At 41.5% G+C, this 18885-nt stretch overlaps 1 protein-coding gene across 1 annotated transcript in view; it reads right to left on the bottom strand.

The window, feature by feature from the left end:
- The window catches only part of LOC137333415 (dynein axonemal heavy chain 5-like), a 150927-nt gene that overhangs the window by 6010 nt on the left and 126032 nt on the right, over window positions 1–18885 (bottom strand). The window contains exons 49-53 of the mRNA XM_067997567.1: window positions 10924–11129; window positions 9767–9970; window positions 7945–8160; window positions 5445–5657; window positions 1178–1330 (exon numbers count right to left, since the gene is read on the bottom strand). Coding sequence (XP_067853668.1) covers window positions 1178–1330; window positions 5445–5657; window positions 7945–8160; window positions 9767–9970; window positions 10924–11129 — 992 coding nt within the window. The remainder of the gene's footprint in view (window positions 1–1177; window positions 1331–5444; window positions 5658–7944; window positions 8161–9766; window positions 9971–10923; window positions 11130–18885) is intronic.

The following is an 18885-nucleotide window of genomic DNA, read 5'->3' as shown; positions in this document are numbered from 1 at the left end:
AAACTTAGGACCTACTTTACTGTGATCCAAACTGAAACACATATCTCAACAAAAGACAAAGACTGCAAAGTTTCCATCACATTCATAATGCCTCAAGCCACATTGAATGAACGTGAGGCTTTGATTGACATTTTATAGCTAGTATTTGAAGAGTCAACCAGGGTATAGAAAGTCACGTGGCTTCAATTCCACTCTGGATGGAGTATTTGTTCAAGGTGGCATTACTGAAAGTTTGGAACAATACTGGCATTCATACCCCTAAAAGCAAGGAGATGTTGCTTTGATACTGGAAAATGCGGCGGCTCCTTCAGTACCACATGTTGCTAAGGATCTGGGCTTTAAATTGTACAAATTGCAGAAGACCCCAGCACTTTCTTGCTAACTTTGAGTCACTGCACAATGCAATTGGGTCAGTAGTGTTAACATAGTGTGGTCTGAAGATCAACTACAGTGTCCTTGTGCAGGAGCACTTGATATACTCATATTTCATGTTTTGAAAGTGAACTGGATTCTAAGGTCACATGCAAAGAATGGAGGAACTCCTGGACTGTTTTTAGAACTTCTCGCAGGACTGTAAGGTGGTAAAGTAGGGCCGTCTATTCTGAAACAAAGCTACTCAATGATCAGCTTGGTTTAGTTGATAGCAGTCTCACCTCTGATCCAGGGAGTGCTATATTGTTGGAGGTACTGTGCTTTGGATGAGAAGTTAAACTAAGGATCTGCTTGTCTGCTCTGGTGGTTCAGGTGGATGTAAAAGAACCCCAAATACCATTTGGAGAAGGGCAGGGAGTTCTCTTGATGTCCTGGCCAACATTCTTTCATCAACCAACACCACTAAAAACAGATTAACTGGTTATTCATCTCATTTACTGTGTTAGGGAGCTTGCATTGCACAAATTGGTTGCCACATTAACCTACATAACAGCAGCGACTACACTTTAAAAAATAATTCATTGGATGCAACGAGCTTTGGGACATCCTGAGAGACACGATAAGGGGCAAATAAATGCGGCGAGGTTCAAACTCCTCATCCCACCTCTCCTGCAAAAGGGAGGTTTAATAAACAGCTGTTCAGTCCAATATTTGGACTGGTACATGCAGATAGTGTTTGTACCATTTGAATCCCCTTAATCTGCTTTAGGATTAACTCGATGTAAATGATGTACTATTGTCTGACCTGTCTCATAGCTGTAAGGAAGCCTTGAGGATTGAAGAAACCTGTCATCCAGAAGCAGTTTGGCCGTCCTTCAAAAACCCAAGAGTGGAATTGGTGGTTCCTTTCCAATAACTCAGTAAACCAGAATCCCAAAGTACTCGAGGCCCAAGATGCCTTTGTAAAATTGAAAAAAAATTGTAAAACATTCTCAATTGCTCAATACCAGTACAATGAATACAGATTCAATACTTTCAAATGTTTCATAATTAGAATCTGTAGATTGTCAAAGATATTGCACAATATACATTTGTATCAGAATTTTATTTTTTTTATAAACCATTCAACTGTTGGAATGTTTCCAGGTCACTTTATGATAGTATAAACACAGTGAGAGATGCACGGATACATCAACAAATATTCATTCAATCTACTGACAGATCCACATTTTTGGAAAATAAACACTTTTCATGAACTTATGCTTACTAAGAGGAGGGACAGGTACTGGATAGAAATGAGTTAGACACAGGTTGAATCTCCCTCTACATTGCCCTAGTAAAGAATTTTAATCACAACCCCAGAAGAGCACCCTGTATTGCACTAGGATAATGTTTCAGTTTCCCACGCCAACCATGATTAAACACTGGTTAATTTATACCAAATCAACACCATTTGTGATTGATTTTGTGAGTACACAGATACCAATACGTGAACCTGTACAAGTCAATTGATCATACATTAGAAGCACCACAGTAGAGTTCAGTGCAGGGTCAGCTGTATAAAAATAGTGGGAAAAATTGCCGATAGAAAGCATTGGCAACCGGAATGTAAGCATCAAGATTAAATTTGCACATGATAAGGAAGAAAATTCGATGATACTATGATAGCCAAAGTGAAACAGTTTGGTCACTACAATGGATTAAGAATAGTGTGATACACCCAGCAAATTATCTTGCTTGTCAAACTGTGCGTTGATCCCAGCATATGCACAACACATGACTACCCCAATGTAACCCTCTGTAAGTACTATGTGACCAGCTGCACAGTGGCTTTGTAAAATATATGAATGCTAAAAAAAAGTCATGCATTTGTTCAAAATAACAATAAGTATCTGGTAGAGAAATAAAATGATACAGTTATAGAATCTGCTGACCTCCCTTCCCACCTCTGACATCACAATCTGAACACTTTCAGGCCATTAGAAAGTTTTGTGTAAGTGAGGTGATTTGGTGTCTCTGATCAACTTCCTGATACACTGGTCAAAAAATATGAAACTTGCCTACTGAGGACTGCTGAGCTTAACTTCCAACAAACAAATCACAGCATTGCTATAGCTAACTTTCAACACACAGATCACAGCATTGCTACAGCTAACTTTCAACAAACAAATCACAGCATTGCTATAGCTAACTTTCAATAATGTGGAGATGTCGGTGATGGACTGGGGTTGACAAATGTAAGGAATCTTACAACACCAGGTTATAGTCCAACTGTTTTATTTGAAAATCACAAGCTTTCGGAGGCTTTCTCCTTCGTCAGGTGAAGTGTGGGATTCCTTGAATGTTACCGCATTTATAGTCAGAGAACAATACCTGGTGATTACAGATAATCTTTCCAACTGCCCGTTGTCAAGGCAACCAAAGTGTTCAGACAGAGAGATGTTACATACAGGACCACCGAATATACAAACGGCCAGAACAAAAGACAGAGAGAAAGAGAAACATCCGAAAGGAAGAGAAAGACAGAGAATGACCCGTTGTATTAAAAACAGATGACTTTTTTTCGCTGGTGGAGTTACGTGTAGCGTGACATGAACCCAAGATCCCGGTTGAGGCCATCCTCATGGGTGCGGAACTTGGCTATCAATTTCTGCTCGACGATTTTGCGTTGTCGTGTGTCTCGAAGGCCGCCTTGGAGAACGCTTACCCGAAGATCGGTGGCTGAATGTCCTTGACTGCTGAAGTGTTCCCCGACTGGGAGGGAACCCTCCTGTCTGGCGATTGTTGCGCGGTGTCCGTTCATCCATTGTCGCAGTGTCTGCATGGTCTCGCCAATGTACCATGCTTCGGGGCATCCTTTCCTGCAACGTATGAGGTAGACAACGTTGGCCGAGTCACAGGAGTATGAACCATGTACCTGGTGGGTGGTGTCCTCTTGTGTGATGGTGGTATCTGTGTCGATGATCTGGCATGTCTTGCAGAGGTTGCCGTGGCAGGGTTCTGTGGTGTCGTGGACGCTGTTCTCCTGAAAGCTGGGTAATTTGCTGCGAACGATGGTCTGTTTGAGGTTGGTTGGCTGTTTGAAGGCGAGTAGTGGAGGTGTGGGGATGGCCTTAGCGAGGTATTCGTCGTCATCGATGACATGTTGAAGGCTGCGGAGAACATGGCGTAGTTTCTCCGCTCCGGGGAAGTACTGGACGACGAAGGGTACTCTGTTGGTTGCGTCCCATGTTAGTCTTCTGAGGAGGTCTATGCGATTTTTCGCTGTGGCCCGTCGGAACTGTCGATTGACGAGTCGAGCGTCATATCCCGTTCTTACGAGGGTGTCTTTCAGCATCTGTAGGTGTCCATCGCGTTCCTCCTCGTCTGAGCAGATCCTGTGTATTCGCAGGGCCTGTCCATAGTGGATGGCCTCTTTGACGTGGTTAGAGTGGAAGCTGGAAAAGTGGAGCATCGTGAGGTTGTCCGTGTGCTTGCGGTAGAGTGAGGTGCTGAGGTGTCCGTCTTTGATGGAGATTTGTGTGTCCAAGAAAGAAACCGATTCTGAGGAGTAGTCCATGGTGAGCTTGATGGTGGGATGGAACTTGTTGATGTTATCGTGTAGTCTCTTTAGTGATTCTTCGCCGTGGGTCCATAGGAAGAAAATGTCGTCAATGTATCTGGTGTATAGCGTTGGTTGGAGGTCCTGTGCAGTGAAGAAGTCCTGCTCGAACTTGTGCATGAAAATGTTGGCGTATTGGGGTGCGAATTTGGTCCCCATGGCTGTTCCGTGTGTTTGGGTAAAGAACTGGTTATCGAAGGTGAAGACATTGTGATCCAGGATGAAGCGGATGAGTTGTAGGATGGCGTCTGAAGATTGGCTGTTGTTGGTGTTGAGTATTGATGCTGTTGCAGCGATGCCATCATCGTGGGGGATACTGGTGTAGAGTGCCGAGACGTCCATCGTGGTGAGAAGTGTTCCTGGTTCAACTGGTCCGTGGGTGCTGAGTTTCAATACACAGATCACAGCACTGCTACAGCTAACTTTCAATGCACAGATCACAGCATTGCTACAGCTAACTTTCAACAAACAAATCGCAGCATTGCTATAGCTAACTTTCAACACACAGATCACAGCATTGCTACAGCTAACTTCCAATGCACAGATCACAGCACTGCTACAGCTAACTTTCAATGCACAGATCACAGCACTGCTACAGCTAACTTTCAATGCACAGATCACAGCACTGCTACAGCTAACTTTCAATGCTCAGATCACAGCACTGCTACAGCTAACTTTCAATACACAGATCACAGCATTGCTACAGCTAACTTCCAACAAACAAATCACAGCATTGCTACAGCTAACTTTCAATACACAGATCACAGCATTGCTACAGCTAACTTTCAATACACAGATCACAGCATTGCTACAGCTAACTTTCAATGCACAGATCACAGCATTGCTACAGCTAACTTTCAATACACAGATCACAGCATTGCTACAGCTAACTTTCAATGCACAGATCACAGCATTGCTACAGCTAACTTTCAATACACAGATCACAGCACTGCTACAGCTAACTTTCAATACACAGATCACAGCATTGCTACAGCTAGCTTTCAATACACAGATCACAGCATTGCTACAGCTAACTTTCAATACACAGATCACAGCATTGCTACAGCTAACTTTCAACACCTACATAGCATTATTACATCAATTTGATTCTTAATGTAATCACTTACCACAACTACATAGTTAGTAAATCAACAAAGATTTTAACCTGATGTCACTGTATGTTGGTGCATCAGTGTGCTACATCATAGAAGGGTAGGATGTGGACTTGTACCTGTGATCCATAAATAATTTCATTATATTTTTCAGGTTATTTGGGGAATTGCGTTCAACACAAATGAAAGAGCCAATCGGGCCAAAATCTGGAAGAAGCTTGCTGGTTCATCTTCAAGCAGGGAGTGATGTTGTGTGACTGAAAGAGTTTGTGAAAAAATAGCAGTTTGGTGTGGAAGACACTCCAACACAACCCTCCAAAAAATAAATATTGCGCATATTTATAAATCATCTATCTTACCTTTAGCCACCTGGCTGGTATACGTGCATCATACATGCAATCGAGTGCATCGCGCAGGTTTTCACTCATTATAATCGTACCATCTATGGCCAGCTTCAGATCCATTAGTGTGTTGCGCACCAATGAAATGACTTGCTGCATGCGATCAATTTCCTGATGGAGGAAGATGTTCATTGGCTGAAAAGCACCCATCTTTACCAATCTTTCTTTAACCTGATGTAAGGAAGTATCAAGTAAAGAGCAATTCACTTACCACCGTGCAGTGGAACAAGAAATTCGATCCAAAAATATCTAACGATAAAATATCAGAAATGATGACCAACTATTAATCTTATATTTATATAGCACATATTGTGGCTCAGAAATATCTCAAAGAGCTTCACATACGATGGATCATTTTGAACTGTAGTCACTGTCATCACATAGGCAAACATGGTAGCCATTTTGTACACAAACAGCAACTGAGATAAACAACCAGCTCATCTATTTTTGGTAGTGTTGGTTGAGGGAGAAATGCTGGTTAGGATGGTGGGAAAACTCCCTGCTCTTCTTCAAACAATGCTACGGGATCTTTAACAATTTGGTTTAATTTCTCATCCGAAGATGATTCTTCCACAAATACTGTACTGGAATGTCAGCCTAGAATATGTGCTAAAATCCTAGAGTGGGTTTCAACCTAAACCTTCCAACTCAGCCAGGAGTGCCACCTGAAGTAATAACAGTAAATATCTTTTAAAGGGACATATTAGTTATAGACTTTCTCGATCTCCTAAGTGGAAGTTATTATAGAACATGTACAATATCCGATTGCAACCTATTGAATTATTCCCCAGTGCCCCCCTCCCTTAACAAACACTAATTTATCTTCACCTCACAGCCAAACATAAGCACAGTGCACAATCAGAAACTTGAGGGGAAACTGGAGACTTGAAACAGCTATAATTTAAGGGGAGCATTAGCCTGCAGAGTTGTTAGTTACAGATTTGAAGCAAACCTGGGAAATAACCATGCAAAAATAATGCTTATGGCACTTGCACACAATGTGATCATTAAATGCTAATGACAAAAATGTTCAGCTTTACTAGAAACAAGAGATTTTACCAACATGGTAAAAATTATTTTCAAAGTAGAAGTTTCCCACTTACTGAGAGTATTATAAACCATTCCTATATTTAGCCAACTATATTTAGTGTTATGTGTGAAATCACTTTGTTGCAGGAGTCAATTTTTCAGATTAAAATAACACTCTGAGATAAGGCCCAACAACTGCTGCAGAAATCCTATAAAGGGTATGCAGAAATGTAATTTGAACTGGCCATCTTCTCAAAGCACTTTACCACAGATGGATCAATCACAACTTCACAAATACTAAAGGAACTTGTGCAAGGAGATTTACCATTTTGATGTGTTATAGATTCCTCAATACAGGTGAAATCTGTGAATTAACAGGGCAGCTTTGCATATGATAAGGTGGCTGGGTAAAATGCTCCATAATTTTGCCTCACAAAACTGAATTTCTATTGCGAGAAATTACAGCCCCAAATTTTACTTTGGTGTCTGATGAATCCTAAATTTGGTGTAATAATGATGCTTTATAGTCATGTTGAAAGAACTAACTAGGCCTGAGGCACCCAGCAACTTCAGTCTATGAAAGCTTGGCCTGCATATTTGACCTAAAATTACTTTCTTTATAACTGACCACCAACAAATTGACCATCAGCTACAACTCTTACTGATCATGGGAAATTGTAGGTAAAAATGGAAACTAAAGGGAGTTGAACAGCAGGTTTACCACTTGGAATTTATGTTCATTGCTGCTGGGTGACCGGTATTAATATATGTTGTTAATACGAAGGGGTTGGTTAATTTTCCCTCCCATTTTCTTCACTGATGGTATGATACTGGCTTGCTTGTTTAGAATTGTCTTGGATAGATTTGTTTTCAAAGCACTCTACCTTCTCTGCAATGTACTAAATGGTCAATATTTGGAGGCAAATATCCATCAACAGGCTGAAAGTCCATTTTAAACGGTATAAATCAAGGATGGTCAGGATCATGGAAAACCCAAGGTATTTATGTATTTCACAAACAACTGCCATTTTGTTAAATAGTGGTGTGCTTGCAGCTGAAACCAAAAATCATTTGTTTCAGAAATTAATACATTTTATAGTATGTGTTCTGAGCACATTCTTAGCTTTGTTATAATGTTGAAAAGCAGGAATAAGATTGCTCAATGTGGGCACACTTTGTATTGTTTAATTATTTTAGTAATGCACAATTGAGCAATGTTATTGCACTAGCTTCTGACTCATCTAATCAAACCCTACAATTACATAAGGCATGCATAGTGTTTACATGCAACATCTTTATCATGTGAGTTCCAGGTTTACAAATACATTTTTGCAGGAGGAAATTTCAGTTATTCTGTGTTTTCAAGCACATAAAACACCTAAGATTATCATTTTAAATATAGAGAATTAGGATTTCCCACACAACTTACTTCATAAGATATGTAATCTGTAGGTAATTTCGTTAACATGTCATCAGCTAGATGGCCAACGACAGCCTCCCGTGTTTCTCCATCCCCTGTTGAGCTGTCCTTTGGCTGGATGCTGAGAATTGTATCAAGCACATCTTGGGCTAGTTTGCTTTGATAAGTGATATCAGCATTAGGATGGAGACCAAAGACCTCTGGTGTATCATATGCTGGGAGGCTCTGTTAAGATACAAAAATATATTAAGCCTATAGGCATCATTTCCAAGTTTATTTGAGTTCCAGAAAAGCAACTTACTTATAGATTTTGGGATGTGGGGTGGAGGGAGAATTTCTGTGCGTTCTTCCGGTCTCCTGTCGTAACTTTGGCGGAAAACGCTGGAGATGCAGCATAAATGGCCATTTTAGCCATTTATGGCGTTCCTCTGCTCTTCCACTGGAGAAACCCAGAAGGCTGTGGATGATGGGTCAATTGAAATTTTCAAGACTGAGATTGATAGATTTTTGTACGGGTATCAAAGGAAATTGAGCAAAGGTGGGTATATAGAATTGAGGTACAGATCAGACATGATCTATTTGAATGATGGAACAGGCTCAAGGGGCTGAGTGGCCTACTCCTGTCCCTATGTTAATAAATCAATCCTAACAGACACGTGGCCATTTATCTGGTTACATTTTCATAATTCATCCCCTGTATCTGTAGATGAGACTACAGAGGGTAAAAACTCCTTGATATTGATTATTTTCCTTTACTGTTAATCCCCAGAAACATTTTTAATTCCAGTTAATAACAAAATCAATTTTTAAAAAATATTTGGAAGCTGTATTTTCATTAGTAGTGTCCTTCATCCTCATCTGTTGGGATAGCCATGGATTATTCCAGAGACTTTAAACCAAGGATTATCTAACCATTCCAGTGGTTCGGATGGATGTAAAAGATTCCATGGCACTATTCGAAGAAAAGCAGGAGTTCTCCCAGCGTCCTCTCTGAAACACCACTGACACACTGGTCATTCATCAACATCAAATGTACTGTTTCTGGGACCTGGCTTTGGGCAAATTGACTGCTGCATTTCCCTACATCATAATAGAAACTGCTCCTCAAAAGTAATTAACTGGTTGTGAAGTGCTTTGGGACTCCCATGGACCTGACAAAGAGCTATATTAATGGAAGCTTATGTATTTGTATATATATAAACTAGCAGATATTTTGTGGCATTGGTCATGGTAAATTGAATGACACACTTTTATAAGAATAGGAGAGCTATACCATACAATGCACAATGTATTATTCTGCTGCTAAGGTGCAGCGGTGTCCTTTTAAGCCTGTAAAGTCGAATTTTTGTTAAGTTAACATGGCCTCAAAACCAATGAGAGTTTAATTGTTGTTTAGTAAGGGAACTATGCAGGGTGAGGTCAATCAACCTTTAATTGCTCTTCAGGTTGTAAGTCGGAACTTGGGATGAAATGTCTATTTTTCTATTTTTTTAAAAAAAGATTATTGGCTAAAGTTTGCATATGAGCCAATCAACTGCAAGAAATCTGCCCAGAATAAATTTGCCTATAATTAAGCATGACAGGGAAGCACGATAAAAGAAGATTTACAGGGAATGTGGGCACAGGTGTTGTTTTTATACATAGATATAGATAGTTACCTCTAAGCAAAAGGGTTTGGCCTCAACCCTACTTTTGGGATACTTGAAATCTTATTTTTAAAAAGTATATTATATAAACTAATTTCTTTCTTGAAGGAATGAAAAGTATGAAATCATGTAATATATATTTACATACATTCAATAAATTTTGCTTTATTATATGTAAAGCAAACCTGTATGTGTTGTATGTATTGTTCCACTGTAGTACAGTTAGGGATGGTGTAATCCTTATAAAAGCAGAAGTTTGGTCCAAACATATTCTCACTGAACCACACTTTAGCAAAAGTGTTTAACAGTCGCTTATCATAATCATCTGTGACACGTCCTCCATATTGGATCTCTCCAATCATGTAGTGAACTGTAATCCATGACACGCCCTATTAAACAGGACAAAACGTTCTGAAGTATGCACGTTCTGATTAGTCCATAACCAGACTGAAACTGAAGATGACAACTGGAAATATAATTTACAGTTCATAACAATGCTTTTGGAAATATGCAGTTTAAAAAAGAAATCAAATGATGAGATGTAATGTACAACATCCAGATACAACGGATGCCAACATGCTGTCTCACAGAGCAGATCCTTCACATGACGAGCCTCCAGTCTTGGTTAGGACATGAAGGGAAGGTACCAAGCTAAAGGCAGACATTTCCCTTAAATGAAGACAGGTGCGAAAACAAAAGACAGAGAACCACCAAAGGCAATTACAGTCATGTTGTCAGGGGGAGGCATGGAGAGGTGAATGGTATGTCCCCATGAGGTTTGGGAAGGATGAGGATTGATCAAGAATTGAGAGGAGAGTTGTATTGGACCGCTCCCACCCAACTCCTAGCAGCTGGTCATTGAGTGGCACAGGCCAAGGCCTGAGAGTAGCTTGCCTGCCTGCCTCCCTTTCCAGCTGGTAATACGTGGGGAAACCACTGGGAGTGGAGAAAGCAAAATACTTAAAAGGCTCCACTGAACTACATTATAAATATTGGCGCTTTCATATAGTAATATTTCCATTCTACGCAATTTCAAAGTACACATTCATTTTAGGTTTAGTTTTTACAAATCTGTTCTGCCCCTTCTGTAGCAACTAAACGCAACTGCACCCAAATTTCTAATATGATTAACCTGTTACCAATATGCAGCAAAAACATGGGAAAATCGGAAATGAGAACTGACTGATTTGTCTGTATTAGCTGCAGGACGGCAAGCATGAATTCACCAGCATTAAGAGGAAATGCTAACCATTTAGAACTACAAGTACATTTATTGGGACAAAGTCAGAATGGGAATGATTAAAAACACTAACTGCTCAGCTTTGAGAAAAATTTCTTGTACCTTTTTGCTGTCTAAATCATCAAGGTGGTTTTGCACAAACTGTACTGTGGCATTTAAATCAGCTTGATTGAACTCGTAAGGAATGTTCCAGCCAAGAGGTCCAAACTTACGTCTTTCTTGCACAGTGGAATGAAGAAAAGCTGCTGCATATAGCATGGGTTTCCAATGGGGTGTGTTACTGACATCTAGTTGGTCTTGGCTGATACCTTAAAGACAACAAAATTAAAAGTATATTGGTGGAGTTCCCATGACGACCCTCATGTTATGTCAGAGCAGGACAGGGCATCATACCATGAAAAGCACTATGTGTTATTCTGCTGCTAAAGTGCAACTATGTATAATATTGGTCTGTCCCTTTAAGGTCACAAGGCTTAATTGCTATAAATAGGCACATTCTGTAGTCAAATAATGGCCAGTTCCACTTAAGCACATGCTGAGGTCATGTAGAGAGTAACTATTTTGCTAGAGACTGGCAACAGCAGAAAATGACTGGCTTCCAGTCTCTTCTCATATTTTTTATTATTGCCTTGCATCTGTAAACAAAAAAAAATTAACTCAAAAGATCTTTTGTATGTACCAGGGTATCTCTTGTGGCATTGCTCATAGCAAGTTGCAGATTTAATAAAAGCAGAGGTGTTGTGCCAATTTGTATTATTGGGGACACTGATTTATCAACATTGGATTCATCCATGAGATCTAAAGGTGCTGGAAAGCGAAACTGTGGTCTGTCAATGCTGAGATGAAGTCTCAGGGTACTTTCAGGGAGGTTTCATGTTCTGGGAACAGCTTTCCAGGGAGGGTTTCCAAAGAGAATGGAACCTAAATTATCCTCGGCCACTTTTGAACCATGAGGCTTTTGCATTCCTGCTAGTCAGCCTCTTCCCCTAATCATTCCGCAGTTCCTTCTGCCCTGTCAGGCAATCTCCACCCAGGCAATCTCCCTGTCAGGCAATCTCCACCCAGGCAATCTCCCTGTCAGCAGTCAGTTTCTGTAAAGCACTTAGTACATTATTTGTGAGTTTGCTGATTTATACAGTCTTTAATGAACATAAATTTCTATATAGAAATAAAAATTACCTCACAAAATACTCCAGAGTTCACTGTTTACATCATTTCCAAATTTTTATCTTTAAAAATTACCTGTAACCCCTAAATATGATTCAGGAGAAAAAGAAATTTTAACTGAATTTTCAACCAAAATAAAGAGGTGGATGGGTTGCCATGATTGCGATGGACAGCAGCCAATTAGGAGAAATTCAATAATTCAAACTATTCTTCCAGCTACATTTAAATCACTCAGAAAAACAAGCTGAGATCCTTCTCAATCCATCGACTGAGAAAAATGCAATATAAACAATGTTTGTTTAGTTTCCTGCCAAGCAGGAAACCATAGGTGCTGCTAATTACAGATGTGTTAATCACAGGTATAATAGAACAGTTTGTAATAGAATAGCAGTTGTTAACATTTTAAATGAGAGACTTGCCTGAAATAAAGATTTGAGAATTCGATCTCCAGTTTGTTTCAAAATATTTTGGAAAAAGCAAAGAAAATCACAGGACCTGGGGGACACACCCTTTGCTTCAAGTTGGAAACCAGCTATAAAACCATAAGAGATAGGAGCAGGAGTAGGCCATTCGGCCCCTCGAGCCTGCTCCGCCATTCAATGAGATCATAGCTGATCTGATTTTTACCTCAACTCCACTTTCCTGCCCTTTCCCCATATCCTTTGACTCCCTTGCTGATCAAAAATTTGTCTAACTCAGCCTTGAATGTATTCAATGACTCAGCCTCCACAGCTTTTTGGGGTAAAGAATTCCAACGATTCACGACCCTCTGGGAGAAGAAATTCCTCCTCATTTCCATCTTAAACGGGCAACCTCTTATTCTGAGACTATGCCCTCGAGTTTTAGATTCCCCCATGAGGGGCAACATCCTCTCAGCATCTACCCTATCGAGTCCCCTCAGAATCTTATATGTTTCAATAAGGTCGCCTCTCATTCTTCTAAACTCCAATGAGTATAGACCCAACCTGTTCAATCTTTCCTCATAAGACAACCCTTCCATACCCGGAATCACCCGACTGATGCATGCTGGTAAAGTCTGAAAACCGTTCATGCCAAGAATGCACAGGCATCATTAGAAACTCTCTCCCAACTTTTTGGCGAGAAAATATCAAGTTGAAACAAGGGTTTTGAGAAAAGCTTGAAATAAAAACTTTAAGGAAGACATTAAAAGACAATTCAATGGGATAATTGGTCCAGAGCACAGAGGCTTAATTCAGTTCCCATTTTAAAGTCATGCATTCTGTCCTTATTTTGATATCATACTTTGATTTTATAACACGTATAGTTAAATAGCAAAACTTATGGCAATTTGGGAAGCAGAGAAGTAGAATTCATTGGAGCATGGGAATTTCTCTGCAATATAGGCTGAGGAGCTGGGAGATACAAAACTGAGACAAAACACCTCCAGCAAAAGGGTATAATTATAGCATGACAAGTTTATATGGGTAGTTTTTATTATAACTGTGGACGTGGGAATTTATAATGGGAAAAGTTGACACAAGAGTGTGACAAAAACATAAATAACAGGAAATAAGGTTTTGTGCACACAGATGCCAGTTTTGAAATACGCTATAAATAGATAGATTGAGTTGACAGTGTAAGAGCACTGTTCTGCTGTATAAAGATAGTGATTCAACAAATTTCTACCCGCAAGATTTATCAGTCACCCAGGTTTACCTCTATGCAGTTTTACCAAGAAATAAAACATGTCCTCTAGGGAAAGAAACCTGCCATCCTAACCAGGCCTGGCCTTTACGTCACTGCAGTCCCACACCAAAATGGTTGACTCTTAATTGCCCTCTGAAGTGGTCTAGCACGCCATACAATTGTATTAAACTTTCTTAGGGAACTAGGGACAGGCAATAAAGGCCGGCCTTGCCAGTGACGTCCACATTCCCAAGAATGAATTAAAAAAAAGAAACAGCTGCATTCTTTGCCAACATTATCGGACCTATACAATATCATTAGAGACTTCAGGTCTACAGAAAATGCAATACGTCTACAAATATAAACTGATTTTCAATAGATGAAAACAAAAGCAAAATACTGCGGATGCTGGAAATCTGAAATAAAAACAGAAAACGCTGGAAACACTCAGCAGGTCAGGCAGCATCTGTGGAGAGAGAAACTGAGTTAATGGCCATGATTTTATCATGGAAGTGGGAACTCAGCGACTGGGTAAATAATCGTGTGGGAAACTTGAGCGCATCGGATTGTCCAGTCGCAACTCAATTGAAGGCACTTAATGTTACTTCCGGGTTTCGCGTCTCCAAGCTGTGCAGTGGGCGTACTGCACACCCGCATGACACGATTTAAAGCCTGCTATTTAAAGGGCCAATGCAAAAATGGATTTTGAAGGAGAAAGGAGTAAAAAGCAAAATGGAAGGACATAGAGGAAAGGCAGGTTCTCGGAGTCCTGCCTTGAGATACTATTGGCTGCAGTGAGAAGCAGGGGGGCGGTGTTATACCCAGATGATAGAAGGAAGAAACCTGATTCTGCCACCAAGGCGGCGTGGCTGGAGATGGTAGAAGAGGTCAGCAGCAGGAGCACAGTGCCCAGGTCTTGGCTGCAGTGCAGGAAGCGTTTTAAGGACCTAACCAGGTCAGGAAAAGTGAGTACATTTGCTGATTCGCCCACATCCTGTGTTGTGCAATATCCCCCCCCCCCCCGCCCCCTCATTCTGTGTTGGCAAGCCTACTCCATCACATCACTCCTCACACCCACTTAAGTTTCAGCATCAACCATCCTTCATTTTCTATGCACTTCCTCAACTCCCCATTTACGCACCCACCACTGCCACTCACCCCAATCCTGATTTAATGTGAAAAATCTGTCTGATACTCACCCTCTGATGCATCAGTTCCATTGTCGCCCTCACTCTCGGCAATGAATCCGTCGGGTGAAAATTTCTCCTTCACTCACCCACAGGTCTGTTCTTTCTCCCTTTGTAGGAGAAGAGAGCGCAAAACGCAAGGGAGAGGAGTAGAACTGGAAGTGGTCCACCACAAATTGTCCAGCTGACAGGTGTGGAGGAGAAGGCCATGGGAATACGTGAGACAGTTGCATGCCTATCTGTCGGAGATGGAGAGACCGGGAACCCGCAGATGGCTGGTGACAAAACTTTAACATCTTTCATACACATCATGAATTGAATTTATCAATGAGTGAACCGTGCCAGACCTCAGTGTGGTCACTGGAAAGATTGTCAGTTTTCCGATGAATAATTCATATCGCTTCCTGTTGTCTTCCAGGGCCTTCACAACTTCAAGAACAATCAGGGGAAATGGAAGACATCGATTCCTCAGAAGGAGCTCATTCCTTCTGAGGGTGCACCGTCACAGGACATACAGCCACTGGTGGCAGGGACAGCTGTGGAGAGTCCGTGTCAGAGGGTGCACCTCTCTCCAAGCTCTGCTCAGCTGGACACAGATGCTGAACCCCGGGGGCCATGGTTAAAAAGGAGAATGATTGTGGATTGTTGTTGCAGGTGAGTGCGGGAATGTCTGCGATGGAGAGAATGGCAGCCTCCATTGAGATTCAAGCACGGCTTTCAAATGAGTCCATTCAGGCCCTGACAACGGCCATTCAGGCTTTGGATGCCAACATGTCTGCCACCTTAAACAGGGTGACAGATACCTTATCCATGGCCTTACAACGCAGTACATCTGTTCACCAACCTGCTGCCCAGCAGAGCGGTGGGAGTGATGTTGCGCTAGCCCTGGAGAGGGATGATGGCGAAAGGGGATATAGAACTCACCCTTTGCACCCCCCCCCCCCACCCAACCAGTACCCGCAATGCTACCTCCTCTCCTGATGGCCGAGTCTGCCCTTGCACAGGTGCAGGTGGAGCAGTCTTTGGCGGGGCCCTCAAGGGCTCCAAAACCCAGAGGGTGTAAGGCAAGAGCATCTCAGCAGTCAGGGCAGGGATCTGAGCATCCTGCCACTACCTCTGCTGAAGCCACAGGGGATGCACCATGTAGAAGCAGTAGAAAGAGAAAGGCTAAGCAATTATAGTTCGCTCAGGGTATATAGGACCACTAGCACGTCTTGGCCATTATTGTGCCCCATCTGTGAAGTCGCCCTGTCATTTGCTTCATCATGAATGTGAAGCTACAACACAGGACTACATGCATGCTAAACAGCGGAAGCAACATGCTATAGACAGAGCTAAGCGATTCCACAACCAACGGATTAGATCAAAGCTCTGCAGACCTGCCACATCCAGTCATGAATGGTGGTGGACAATTAAACAATTAATGGGAGGAGAAGGCTCTGTGAACATCCCTATCCTCAATGAAGGCAGAGTCCAGCACGTGAGTGCAAAAGACAAGGCTGAAGTGTTTGCAACCATCTTCAGCCAGAAGTGCCGAGTGGATGATCCATCTCAGCCTCCTCCCGATATCCCCACCATCACAGAAGCCAGTCTTCAGCCAATTCGATTCACTCCATATGATATCAAGAAACGGCTGAGTGCACTGGATACAGCAAAGGCTATGGGCCCCGACAACATCCTGGCTGTAGTGCAGAAGACTTATGCTCCAGAACTAGCCGTGCCTCTAGCCAAGCTGTTCCAGTACAGCTACAACACTGGCATCTACCCGACAATGTGGAAAATTGCCCAGGTATATCCTGTCCACAAAAAGTAGGACAAATTTAATCCGGCCAATTACCGCCCTAACAGTCTACTCTCAATCATCAACAAAGTGATGGAAGGTGTCGTCAACAGTGCTATCAAGCGGCACTTACTCACCAATAACCTGCTCACCGATGCTCAGTTTGGGTTCCGCCAGGACCACTCTGCTCCAGACCTCATTACAGCCTTGGTCCAAACATGGACAAAAGAGCTGAATTCCAGAGATGAAGTGAGAGGGACTGCCCTTGACATCAAAGCAGCATTTGACCAAGTGTGGCACCAAGGAACCCTAGTAAATTTGAAGTCAATGGGAATGAGGGGGAAAACTCTCCAGTGGCAGGAGTCATACCTGGCACAAAGGAAGATGGTAGTGGTTGTTGGAGGCCAATCATCTCAGCCCCTGGACATTGCTGCAGGAGTTCCTCAGGGCAGTGTCCTTGGCCCAACCATCTTCAGCTGATTCATCAATGACCTTCCCTCCATCGTAAGGTCAGAAATGGGGATGTTCGCTGATGATTGCACAGTGTTCAGTTCCATTTGCAACTGCTCAGATAATGAAACAGTCTGTGCCCGCATGCAACAAGACCTGGACAACATCCAGGCTTGGGCTAATACTGCCAAACAACCTCTCTGGCACTGAAAATTAACTTTTAGAAGTGTGGAGTCTCATTCCTTCAGCTTTTAATTATTGTTGGAATTTTTTTTTAAATGTAAATAAAATATTTTTTAAAACTTTTTCTTTCTGTCTCTCTCTCTTAATCCAATCTTTCCTACCCTCTCTTTATTTTGCTTTCCATACCTGATTTGACATTGAATTCACTATTCTAACTTACACTTCCTGGTTCAGACTCTGCGCTGGCTCATTAACAATTCTTCAATCTTATTGGTTAAGGAGACACATAGTTGCATGCCCTGTTCACACAGGTCCCAGATGCCCTGTGGAGGGTGCTGCGCCGTTTGACTGTCCCACTGACCACGGTGAGAAAGGATCTTGGCTCGGAAGATCAGGAAGTAGAATCAGTATGGGTGGAAATAAGAAATAACAAGGGGCAGAAAACTCTGGTGGGAGTAGTTTATAGGCCCCCTAATAGTAGCTATACCATTGGACAGAGTATTAATCATTAAATAATAGGAGCTTGTAACAAAGGTAATGCAGTAATCATGGAGGACTTTAATCTTCATATATACTGGGCAAATCAAATTGGCAAAGGTAGTCTGGAGGACGAGTTCATGGAATGCATTCGAGACAGTTTCCTAGAACAATACGTCATGGAACCTATCAGGGATCAGACTATTTTAGATCATGTATTGTGTAATGAGACAGGGTTAATTAATAATCTCACAGTAAAGGATCCTCTGGGGAAGAAGGATCATAATATGACAGAATTTCACATTGAGTTTGAGAGTGACGTACTTAAGTCAGAAACTAGAGTCTTAAACTTAAATAAAGCCAATCACATAGATATGAAGGGCGAGTTGGCTAAGGTAGATTGGGAAATTAGATTAAAAGGGAATGACGGTTGATAAACAGTGGCAAACATTTAAAGAAATATTTCAATATTCTCAACAAATATACATTTCATTGAGAAATAAAAACTCCACGGGAAAAGTGATCCATCCATGGCTAACTAAAGAAGTTAAGGATAGTATTAGATTAATAGAAGAGACCTATAACACTGCCAAGAAGAGTAGTAAGCCTGAGGATTGGGAGAGTTTTAGAAACCAGCAAAGGATGAACAAAAAACTGATAAAAAAAGGGAGAAAATATATGAAAGTAAACTAGCAAGAAATATAAAAACGGATTGTAAGAGCTTCTATAAGTATGTAAAAAGGGAGTAGCAAAAGTAAACTTTGGTCCCTTAGAGGCTGAGACAGGAGAAATTATAATGGGGACTAAGGAAATAGCAGAGATGTTAAATAAATATTTTGTATCTGTCTTCACAGTAGAAGACACAAAAAGCATACCAGAAATAGTAGGGAACCAAGGGGCTAATGAGAGTGAGGAATTTAAAGTAATTAATTTCAGTGGTGAAAAAGTACTGGAGAAACTAAAGGGACTAAAAACCAAAAAATCCCCTGGACCTGATGGCCTACATCCTAGGGTTCTAAAAGAGGTGGCTGCAGAGATAGTGGATGCATTGGTTCTGATCTTCCAAAATTCCCTAGATTCTAGAACGGTCCCAGCGGATTGGAAGGTAGCAAATGTAACACTGTTATTCAAGAAAGGAAGGAGAGAGAAAACAGGGAACTACAGGCCAGTTAG

This window comes from Heptranchias perlo, chromosome 16, assembly GCF_035084215.1.
Source record: "Heptranchias perlo isolate sHepPer1 chromosome 16, sHepPer1.hap1, whole genome shotgun sequence".
Classification (NCBI taxonomy): Eukaryota; Metazoa; Chordata; class Chondrichthyes; order Hexanchiformes; family Hexanchidae; genus Heptranchias; species Heptranchias perlo.
The sequence above is the reverse complement of the archived record's forward strand: the minus strand, read 5'-3'. Positions and strand labels throughout refer to the sequence as shown.